Source organism: Octodon degus, unplaced genomic scaffold (genome assembly GCF_000260255.1).
Source record: "Octodon degus isolate 3935 unplaced genomic scaffold, OctDeg1.0 scaffold00005, whole genome shotgun sequence".
Classification (NCBI taxonomy): domain Eukaryota; kingdom Metazoa; phylum Chordata; class Mammalia; order Rodentia; family Octodontidae; genus Octodon; species Octodon degus.
This window is the reverse complement of record NW_004524581.1, coordinates 24,584,874-24,596,134: the sequence shown is the minus strand read 5'-3', so window position 1 is coordinate 24,596,134 and position 11,261 is coordinate 24,584,874. Positions and strand designations below refer to the sequence as shown.

Genomic DNA, 11,261 nt, shown 5'->3' with positions numbered 1-11,261 from the left:
GTGCACCAGCCTTGGCTTTCTCCTCTGCCGCCGCTTTCCGCCTCCTCAGCTGGGCCATCCCTGCCCGGGCCCCACCGGTGCAGCGCAGCAGCCGGCCGGCTCCCTCGCGGCCGCTCAGCCGGCGCCCGCGCCCCTGTGCACAGCCTGCGGGCCCCAGCCGTGTATCAGACACGGCGAGAAGCTCGGGCCCGCCACGGCCGACGCCTTCCTCAGCTCTCCCGGAGCTGCTGAGGGAATTCCCCGGCTGAGCTGGCGGCTGGGTTCGCAGACGTTTTCCTCCTTCAAGACTCCGGGAATGGACTCGCCAGAGGCTGCATGGGACGAGTTCCCGCATCCTTCCCCGCTGCTGCCTTCTCTCACCCGGCAACCCAGAGCTGACGCTCTGCCCACCTTCCTTCCTCCCTCACCCTCTCCCTAGCTCCTGCCAGATGCGAGCAGAAGCTCTTTATAGCCTCAGGATCGAGCGCCGGCGCAGGACCCGTTTCTCCTGTGTGCTTGCTGGAGATGTGCACAGGAAGCAGAGGTCTAGTGTTGTTCCTTTTGCCTTAAAATCCAGCCCTGCAGCCCGTGCCCCTGTCTTCTCCGACCAGGCCCCCTGCAGGGCATACAGTGGGTGAAGCAGGTGGTTGGCAGTGCTCCGACCCGGGCGCAGGTTGCACGGGAGCAGCAAAGCTTCTCCCGATGTCCTGGCCGTTCCTTTTGGTTTCTGCACATTAGCAGCAACTGTGGCTCACACAGCACCAGCAGTAGCCCTCGCGCTGCTGGGTGGTTTTTCCCCTCCTACTTGGGGCCGCTTAAATCTCCACTTCACAGAGGACCACAAGGAGCCGTCCGTCCTCTGTGAGGACGGAGGGGAAGATGGAGCAAACACTGCAGGCAGGAGGAACAAGGGGCCAGGGAGGACTTCCAGATGCCCCCCGATTCGCCCCACTTCTTCCTCTCCACAATTCCTCCTTTAAGAGAAATGAAGTTGAATGAACAGGAAACCAAACAAGGAACTGAAGGCACTGCCTCAGTTCCACGGCGACTGATACCCCACATGTCCTGCCCATCAAGCCCCAGTGGCAGGGCATGGGCAGCAAACGGGAAAGAAAGGAGGAAACCCGTTCTGCTTCTATACCAGTAACATTCCTGGGGCCTCCAAAGACCAGAGTCCAAGCCCTCTCCACTCTCAGGCGGTGCAGCCGGGCCCCTCGCCCAGCCTCCTGGGGCCCAGGGCCTCTGCAGGCAGCCCATTCATTTACCTGCCCTGAGCAGGTTAACTCCGCCCTTGGCTCAGCCTGCGGGCCAGGTGCCAGCTCCTCTAGGAGGCTTCCTGCACACTCATTCGGTCCTCCCCAGTCCAGGAGAGGAAGGGGTGTTAGCTGCTAAGCGGAACCCACAGCAAGGCAGCCCCTGCTGTGAGTAGTGGGCCTCCCCACTCCATCCACTGCTCGGCTTGCCCATTCCCCAGGTCATCCTGGGTACCTCTTCCCCAAAAGAAGCCCTTCAGAAGGCCACCGCCGGCTGTCCCTGGGCAGCGCCTTCTCCAGGGGAAAAATCTAGTCCTGCTGCAAAGTCCTGCTCACCGCTTTAAGCTCTCACCCTCCCCCACCTCGGGTTCTCCTGGGTGTCCCCAATAGCTGGTGGATCTCCGGGGATCACTGCAGGGCTCAGAGAGCCTTGGGAAGGATGCGTCCACACCGAGTCGCAGCACTTTCACACCAGCATGCTTGTGCACACCACAGCACCCCCTGGCCCACGTACCCATCAGCTGTGAGGTCCCCCCTCCCTTCCTTCCACATGGGGTTTCCACACGGTGATCCCGCTGTAGCTCACCTTCTGTCTGAAGCTCCCAGGGCCCCCGGGCTTGTGCAGGACCCACAGCTCCTTCTGGCAGATGCAGGTCGTCCAGGCCCAGGGGCCAGGCCAGCCAGCAGGTGGCGGTGGGCGGGGACTCCGGGTAGGAGGGGCCTGGTGCTTCCCGACAGAACCCTTCCTCCCTGCCGCTCTAAACAGGGGAACAAGGGTGGACTTGAATGTCCCTGTCTGCTGGCTAAGTCCAGCTGGTAGGGGAGTAGCCAAGGATCTCAGAAGGCAGTGAATTTATCTGCGTGGAGCTGTAAGGGACGAAGGCAGACGGCAGGGTGGAGACGGCAAGGGGACGACGAGGCACCTGGACACCTCCCTACAGCGCCCCCTGCTGGTGAGCGGGGGTCTGACGTTTCCCAGTCTATTCAAATAATAGGCGGCAAAGGAGGGAACCTTAGCCAGAGCTTCTCTAACTGCAAAGTAAGCAGGAGTCCCCTAGGAGGCTTGACAAAAAGCAGGTTCTATTTTCTGTGGATAGGGGTTGGGGCCTGCTGACCTAATGCAGCCCTTCCTGAGAGTTAAGACAATAGGAATCCCAGTAGGCACCAGGTAGCATCTGGCACCCTAACCACTGCCTTTTCCACCCCACTCTCACCCCCACCCCTGCACTCGCAGAGCTACCGAGGGATACTGCCCTTTGCAAGAAGAGTGGGGCTTTGGGGTCGTGTGCCATCCTGGGCCCTTAGGAAATCCATCCAAGGAGATGACCAGGAGAATGAAAATGCTGGGGACACGGGGTTTCGCCCCCCTGTCCTCTGCTGTCTCCTCAGCTCCTGGCGCACCAGATTCACAGCAGCTGCTCCAGAGGGACCTGGGTCCCCCACTTAAAGGGCAGAGGAGGCTTTCTGGACCCAGGACAGCAACTCGAGGCCCTGCTGACCCCACGTTACCTACATGACCCCTTTCACTCTCTTTTCCTCTTGTCTGACACGTGCAGATAAAAACATCTACCTTGGACAGGAGAATAGCAGTCATTTATTAAACCAATAAAGGAAAAGTGCCTACCGCACAGGCCCTGTTATCACCAAGGTGAAGTCTGATGTTTCCCGTTAGCCCCTCCCACCAGCCGCTCCTGCTGTCCCCACCCCCTTCCTGAGAGCAAGTGTTTCAATTCAGCGCGTGCGCAGTCACATGGCTTTTGTTTTTCTGTGCCTAGGGCTCAATGCACACGTACAAACTAGCAGGATTTCCTCTGGCTTTCTAAGACTGACTAGTATTCCAGTGTGTGTGTGTGTGTGTGTGTGTGTGTGTGTGTGTGTGTGTGATATTTTCTTCAGCCATTCATCTGTTAATGGACACTTAAGAGAATTCCGTATCTTGGATCTTGTCAACAGTATGCCAATAAACCAGGGAGAGAGCCAAGTATCAGAGACTGAGGGATAGAGCGGGGGAGAGATTGGCCGACCTGTGCAAGGTTACAGTTAGATAGGAGGACTCAGCTCTGCCTTTTTTTTTTCACAGTAAGGTGACTATAGTTAATAATAATTCAGTGTGCGTTTCCCAATAGCTAGAAGAAAGGATCCGGAGTGCTTTCACCACTAAGCAATGACAAATATTACATGTGCAGGATTGGCTCCTTGCATGAATTGACTGTTACAAGACATATACATCGCATTGTACCCCACAGATATGTTCAATGGTGTGTCGAGCAAAAAAATAAAATATGATTTTAAAAAGATAAGAAGCTAATAATAAGAAGCCCCTAATAATTCGCTAGCTTCCTGTCCCTGACTGCCATCTCTCCCTGGCTGGAGGAGGGGAGAGAGTAGGACAGATACCCTCAGGGAGTCGCGTCCCCATCTGGGAGAGATGTCACAAAGGAAGAGATGGAAAGCAACCAACCTTCAAAGGAGACCCCGTGGCTAAAGGACAAGCAAGGAAAGGCACGTGGAACTTCAACGGGGAGCAAAGAGGGAAGGTGACAATCTTTGTGTCAGAGTCCATCAGAGGCTGGACTCTGCTGGCAGATAGGGACAGCCTTCCCTACCTCTCTTCAGGGCAGCTATGGGCTCTGTCAGGAAGCACAGGCCTCCCCTGCCCAGATTCCCCACCCCCCTCTGCAGTCGCTGAGTCACGATGCCCTGGGTACGATGCCCTGGGGGTTGTGGGACAAGCACAAGTTCCAGGCCAGGCAGGCCCATGGCCGGGGAAGGCCATAACAGGGTCCATGCTCACGGGTCATGAGTTCATTTCAAAGTTGATGTTTGTGTCACTTAGGGACAGTTGTAGTTACAGAAAGGCTCTGGAGAGCTCAGAAGGCCGTGCGACCTCCATGGACACACAGTGGCACCTGGGAGCTGAGCTATGTCTAATTCCTGGGTGCTGCAGTGCCAGGCCCTCAACTGTGCCATCGAGAATTCCTCCAAAGACCAGGCATCAGGGAGGACCTAGCTGGGTGGGGTGTAGCTGAGGAGTAGCATGCCTGTCTAGCACTGGAGAAAAAAAAAAAGAATCCAGCAGACAAGGGAACCCCCACTGAGAGGAACCTTTGGGGCCATACAAGCCCCAACCTGGACTCCACATCACATCACCACTATGTCACCAACCTTGACATCTGAAAAGCATAGGCCAGCTAGGAGCCCCACTCCATCCTCGTGCCCACCACGCTCCCTCTCCTGCCCTGCACAGGTCCTGGATGGTCAGGTTCAGGCCTGGGTGGTGCACTCCAGGGGTTGAGACCTGCAAACCCAGGGGACAGGAGAAAGAGGCTGAGGGCAAGGAATCTTCAGCACTGGGCAGAAAAATAGGAAATGCAGAGACAGAGAGATAGGATGGCAGAAAACAAGCAAAGGACAATGAGGAGCCAAGAAGGACACATGGGAAGATGGGCAGGCAAGCAAGGTGGCTAACCCAATCCCTGGAGCCACCAGGACGGGGTCCTTGACCCTCGGCAGGAAAGGATGGATGGAGCGATCAGTCCAGAACATTAAAAATAATCAAAAATTTTCACCTTTAATCCCATCCTAGGGAGAAAGTTGAAGTACAAAGGGCAACAGAAAAAAACATGGTGACTGTTTAAAAAAAAATAAAGAGATATTTATAGTAAAGGATACAGTGCCATCATCCCCCAAACGATGCTCCCCTCCCTGCTGGTATGTTTACTCCATCATCCTTGCCACTTTCTGGACTTCTCTTTCATGTCTTTACAAGGTGTGATCCGAGTGGCAGTCAGCGCCGCTGCCAAGGGCCACCACCGGGAAAGCAGCCTCGTAAAGCTATGACGCTGCATGCTCGTCCAACTGATTCACCAATCTGACGCCGCACACCTCCTGGCTCTTCCCCAAAGTCAAAATGGCAATGCAAGGCGAACATGCTGAAGAGGTTCAGGAGATGGAGGCAGCCACCACAGCACATCTAAAACACTCGAGAAAGAGGACTTCTAGAATTTCTTCAGAAATAAGAACTATGAAGGATTACATGGAGAGCGTTCATGGCCACATTCACCACAATGTCCCATCACATTTGGCCATACCAAGAGCAAAAGAGAATGATACAAGGGGATAGCCCTTTGATTGGAGAAGGGTCTGTACAGTATCCCACATGCAAATGATATGCAAATAAAGAGCCATGAGCAAAGTAGCTTTAGAAATAAAGACCAGATAGATGCTTCCTGAAGAATCTGGCCACAAGAAATCTAGCTGCTTGGTTTTACAGCCTGACCATCCAGAAAGAGAGGTGTGGGGGAGTGTACTCCTCATGCTTCAGAGAAGGGGTTGCCCACAGTGGCTGTTAGCTGTTGTGGATTTGGGCAGATCGACTTGGGTGGGCCTGAGAGTGTGCCAGTCTGGTTTAGGGAGATAAGCCCGGGCAGATGGGCCAGCCCATTGGCGACTAGAAAAGGCCAGGGAATCTCTGGCTCCTGCCTTCAGAACATGGGCCTTCCAGGTCCGGCACCTTCAGTTGAGGTAAGACAGTGCCCTCGGCAAGGGCCTGCTCAATACTTGCCTGGGTGCAGCCTGCTGTGGGAAGTAGAAAAGAAGGTGACACCTGGACCCGACCCCCGGGGTGAGATACCTGGAGAGGACGGGAAGACTTTAACTCGGCAGTTGCTGATACCAGTGTGGTTCTGGGACCAGATGCTTAGCACAGTCAAAAGAAATGTATGGGAGCTAGGAAAGAGTCTGGGTTGTGATGCAGAGGAGCAGGGCTGGAGCTGAGCCCTAGGTAGCTGGAGGCAGGGGGAACTGGACGACAACCTCCTAAGAGGGGTGCTGGCCCAGGAAAAGCAGCACAGTAGAGGTGGAGGCAGACGTGGTAACACAGGGCAGGGCCCCGGGAAGCCAGGGCCTCGGCATGTTCTCTGTTCTGCAGGCTCTGCCCGCTGGAGGGCAATGCAGCCCCAAGGGCCCATTTTTGTGGGCCTGCCTCACCTGGGACTCCTGCCCTGGTTGTTCACTCGATATTCAGTGACCGACTGGTGCAAGGGCTTGAGGACCTTGCCCTGGTGCCCACCCTACAAGACCGTGCTGCTGGTGTGGACCACCACCTACTTTCTCATAGGGTGAGCATGCGCTCCTCCCACGTGGCCCTACCACCCGGGAGAGGGAGCAAGTTTCCCTGTATCCAACTCCACCAAAGGGATACACCCCATCTTGCCTCTCCAAGTGGGTCCCCAAGATAGAAGCCCTCTGTCTGCCAAGGAGCCCAGCCAGCCCCCTTCCTCTACTTCCTCCTCCTCCCTCCCTCCTGCACCTACCCCTGCCCTGCCCCTCATAGCAGGCCCACACCAGCTTTCCTACACCCAGACCCCAGAGAGCCTCCACTAGGAGCTGCAGGACACCCTCCGCTGGTTTCTGCCGCTTGTCTCACCAGCTATGCCTCCTACCTGATCTGGAAGGACCTCAGAGGGGACTGTAAGTGGCGCCTGGCCCTGCCCCTTGGCCTCTACACTGTCCAGCTGCTCATCAGCTGGGTGGTCCTGATGCTCTTCCTGGAGGCTGTCAACCCAGGGCTGGTAAGCATCCGGGAGCTCAGTGCTGGGGTGGGGGGAAGAGGGGAGCCCACCAGCCAGAAGCAGGCAGCTGAGATCAGGCATGGCAGATGATTGGTGGGCAGAGTCCTGAGGGCTCCTGGGGTGACTGGATGCAGGGCCTACAGAAAGGGGGGGGGCTTGGCTCCCAGGCAGCAGGCTGACCCCGTCCCTCTGTCCAGGCCCTGCTCCCCCTGCTCCTGCTCTATGGGCTGGTGGTGAGCATGGTGCTGGTCTGGCACCCCATCAACAAGCTGGCTGCCCTGCTGCTGCTGCCTTACCTGGCCTGGCTCACGGTGATGGCCGTTCTCACCTATCGACTCTGGAGAGACAGCCTTTGCCCTACTGCCCAGCCTCAGCCCACAGGGGAGAGCGGCAGCTGAGGCTGCAGGGCCCAGGAGACGAGGGAGGGGGCCAGGGTGGGGGCTGGAGCCTGCCAGCTAGTCCCAGGGCCAGGCACACTGTCAGGCACTCTCCTGGGCCCCCGCTGCCGACTTCTTTTTGGGGTTTGGAGAAATGGGAAAGGGGAACATGTTTTATACTCCAATAATAAAATCGCTTTGGTGACTTGGCAGGTGTGGGTGAAGTGTGCATGAGTGCGTGCGGCGTGGGGCCGCCAGGTGAGCAGAGCTGTTCTTGCCCCTGCGTGCGATGGGGCACCCTGGGCAGATGTGTGAACCGCAGCAGGAGGGTGGCGCCGGCTCCATACCGGTCGTGCACACCCAAAGCTTTGTTAGGGTTTTCAGCGCTTCAGTTTTGTTTTGTTTTGTTTTTGTTTTTGCTTTAATGTATTTTGTGCAGGGTCACACTACGAAATTGGGACTCACAGTGCTCCTCCTGTGTTCAGCCTCCCCAGCACTGAGATCACAGGCATGAGCCACCACGCACAGACCCCGTGGCCCTCTCAGTGTGCCCGGGGACCGGGCTGGTGCGGCATGTGATACCAAAGATCAAACCCTGGTCCACAGGCACTTAGTCCACTGAGCTATCTCGCCGGCCCTAGCACTTCAATTCTTAACCACCAGAGAAACAAAATCTTTTTGAAACATCACTTAAAACCTAAAGAGAGGGGCTGGAGAGATGGCTCAGTGGTCTAAAGCACCTACTTGGAACAAGCTTGGCAAAACACAGGGACCGCGGTTCAATCCCCCAGCACCACATGCCAGCCAGCCTCGCCCCCTGGTGGGCTGAGCTGGACACACACACACACACACACACACACACACACACACACACAAATAAAAAATAAAAAAAAAAACCTAAAGAGACTAATAAAGCAAAAAGGGATCCTAACATCACACACTAGGACTATATATATTATATGTTATACAGTATATTAACTTATATCTCATGTTTCTAGAATACATACAATGTTTATTAGATCATATAATATGACTTTATAATATACATCACACTAAATCTGTGACTATTTTTGTTTAGTTTTGGTTTGTGGTGTTTTGAGACAAGGTCTCACTATACAGCCCAGGCTGAGCTTGAACTCACAACGCTCTTCCTGCCTCAGCCTCCTGAGTGCTTTTAATTTTTTTTTAAAGACAATGAGAGCAATACAGAATTTCAAAACAAGATGATAGGAAATTATAATGATTATTCTATTAAATACTGTTATCTTCAAAGTAGTTTCTCAGATTACAAGATTAGGCATGTAAAATTGATCAAACAATATAAACACTGTTTTCCTTTTGATGAACTAACAGGAATTTGTAGTAGAATTATCTTAGCTAATGCAGTCCTTCCTTCTCTTCTCCTTTCCCTGGTTCTAGTTCTTCTTTCCTTTTTGAGCAGTTTCTTTTCCTTTGACAATGTCTAGGGTACCTTTTAGATAGAAAGAAAAGAATAACATTTAAGATCAAAAGGTACACATGAGGGCCAGCCAGATAGCTTAGCGGACTAAAGAGCCGGCTTACACAGACTCAGGGGCCAGGGGTTCTATCCCTGGCATGCCGTGCAGGCCCTGCCCCTGGGCACACTGAGACAGTGATTGAGACTGTGCGTGGTGGCACACATCTGTAATCCCAGCACTTGGAAGGCTGAAAATGGGAGAATCACTGAGTCCAATCTACATAGTGAGACCTTGTAGGCCCTGTAGACCCTGTCCTAAATAGAAAAAAAAAAAGGTACATACGCCTCAGGAAGCTGAGGATTGAATTCTGTGGGAATTTATCCTTTTCCATCAAAGTCATCTTTTAATCTGTGTGTCTCCTCCCTTCTTTTCTTCCTATCTTGTCTCACAGCCCTGGTGGTGGCAAGGAATAGCTGCCCTGGGCCGTCTCCCTAGTCCTTGACAAGGCCACCTGCAAGGCTTGGACAGCTTGTGGCCAGGCATCCTCCCCTGTTGCCTGGTGGAGTGACAGCAGACTCTCCAGGGACAAGGCATGGGTAGGAGCACATTTTAACCCCCCAGGGCCTCCTCAGCGGCAGCCCAGGCTGAGAACTCTGGCAGAATGTGTGCCAGGACCATTACGAAGCTCCACAAACTGGTCGTGTTCCTGGAGCCCCCTCCAGACAGACTCTTTGGAACTTTGGGAGTGGGCTTCTGGCATCTTGAGATCTTCAAAGCTTCCCAGCACTTTGGTTAGCTGTTCCACGAGGTTCCACTACTCCAGGCCTAGCTTATTTCTCAAGGTCCACTTAGCACTGACAGTCGGTGGTTCTGAGCTGAGTTTTGAGACTGAAACAAACTACACACACTCCCCCTGGGGGGGAGCAAAGGCCTTACAAGAAAATCCCCCAAGACAGCATCTTTTGGAAGTGGACCTGGGTCCCTTCCAGAGCTCACTCAGTCCAAGGGAAATGCAGCCTCCCTTCCTCCTCCAGAGCACATTCCAGCCAGCAGGGACGGGTCACCAGAGCCAAGGAAGAGCAAACACCGGGTCCCACCCACCTTTATGTCTGCAGCCTCAGCGCAGGGCAGGGCACGGAGCAAAGACTCAAACTTTTGATTGATCCGATGACTGAATAAACGTACACAATGTCATACTTTTTAAAAAAAATACTGCCACTTCCACTCCTACCCCTACTCTGGACCTGAAAAAGGAAGAGAAGGGTTCTAATAGTTTCATAAATTTCTCCTGGTTGTGATCTATACCCCAGGGCATTTGCTGGAGTACAGACTCCAGGCCTGCTGCAGACCACACACTCAGATTCTCTTGGGGGTTGAGCACAGTGAGGGTGCTGCGGCTTGCAGTTCTGATCCTGGAGTGAGACCAACCTGGGATTAGAAACTTACTCTGTCATTCATTAACTGATAGCCTACCTTGTGCTCCTGGGTTTTTTCTCATCTGCAAATGAGGACTCCCTAGGTTTATGGGAAAGAGATGACAGGAAGTGGCGGGGGGGGGGGGATAAAAAGGTGTATGCCACAGAGAAAGGATTCTAGGATGGAAACCTAGGAAGCTGCCTATTGCTCAAGCATCCACCCCCTCCAGGCCCCAGCAGCTCTTCCTAGCCTGCCTGCCAGTCAGGGAAGTGATCGCCCTCACCCAGGGGCGTGGGCCAGCCTGACCACTGCCATACCCAGTGTCTCGCACATCCTTTTAATCAATGTCTCCATATGACGTTGGTAAAATCGCTTAGTGTCGGGGACGTAGCTCAGTGGCAAAGGACTTGCCTAGCATGGGTGAGGCCCTGGATTCAAGCCCTAGAACCATACAGGCTCACACACACACACACACACACACACGCATGCGCGTGTGCGCATGCACGCACGCACATACAAGCACACCCTGCAGCACTTGCTGAGACAGTGGAATTTCCTGATAAGGACAGGCATGGGTGTGGGGTCTGTGCAACTTTTCCCAAGAACCTCTTTGGCTTTTGATCTCTTTTGCTGCTTTAATAGGTCTCCTATAAGCCCAGTAGTCTAGCGCAGGGGCTTGGTGACTTCAGGGGTGCAGTAGCCCCAGTAAACTCACTCACTAAGCTGGACTTGTTGGAATTGCTCTTGGGATGGTTGGCCCCCCTCCCCGCAGAGGCAGGAGCTTCTAAAGGAAATTCATACATCAACAAATACAGAGTGGCAGAGGATGGGCTCGGGACCCACACTGCACCCTTATGTCAAGTCCCTCCCCAGGGGTAGACACCCAGAAGCACTTGCTTGACACTGGCATTGTCACCATGTGATATAGGCATGGTAATATTAGTGCTGCTGATTTTAATAACATTACTAACAACTAAGAAGATACACCATGCATATAGCATGACTCTGACCACCCCAAGGCAAGCTGGACCCCAAACCCCAGGCCTAGTTGCCCCTAGTTTTGGATGTAGGGTCAGAGATGGAAGTTTAATGCAGGTCAAGTCCTTAGCCCTGGGGCTGTGATAGCCCCGCACAACAGGAGCCAAACTAAAGATTCTCTTGTCTGAGTCAGACACCCAGCCTGAAAGAGCAGGATCCTGACCCCCAACTCTTACCTTCTCCTCC

General features: G+C 54.0%; 2 protein-coding genes across 2 annotated transcripts in view; one reads left to right on the top strand and one right to left on the bottom strand.

Annotated features, from left to right (window-relative positions):
• Positions 1 to 1,964, bottom strand: part of Unc5cl (unc-5 family C-terminal like) — an 11,044-nt gene extending 9,080 nt beyond the window's left edge. The window contains exon 1 of the mRNA XM_004624165.2: positions 1,819 to 1,964. The gene's annotated coding sequence lies outside the window, so the exon portion shown is untranslated. The remainder of the gene's footprint in view (positions 1 to 1,818) is intronic.
• Positions 1,965 to 6,182: 4,218 nt separating this feature from the next.
• Tspo2 (translocator protein 2) lies at positions 6,183 to 7,367 on the top strand. The gene is made up of 3 exons (XM_004624434.2): positions 6,183 to 6,352; positions 6,664 to 6,805; positions 7,003 to 7,367. Exons 1-3 carry the CDS (start codon positions 6,183 to 6,185, stop codon positions 7,201 to 7,203), a joined length of 513 nt encoding a protein of 170 aa, XP_004624491.1. The 3' UTR covers positions 7,204 to 7,367.
• The last annotated feature ends 3,894 nt before the right edge of the window (positions 7,368 to 11,261 follow it).

Bases quoted from the DNA above. Each gene is read 5' to 3' on its own strand.
- Tspo2 (XM_004624434.2), top strand. From the start codon at position 6,183: ATGCAGCCCCAAGGGCCCATTTTTGTGGGCCTGCCTCACCTGGGACTC. The intron at 6,353-6,663 runs GTGAGCATGCGC...TTGTCTCACCAG, and splicing joins ACCACCTACTTTCTCATAGG to CTATGCCTCCTACCTGATCT. The intron at 6,806-7,002 runs GTAAGCATCCGG...CCCTCTGTCCAG, and splicing joins AGGCTGTCAACCCAGGGCTG to GCCCTGCTCCCCCTGCTCCT.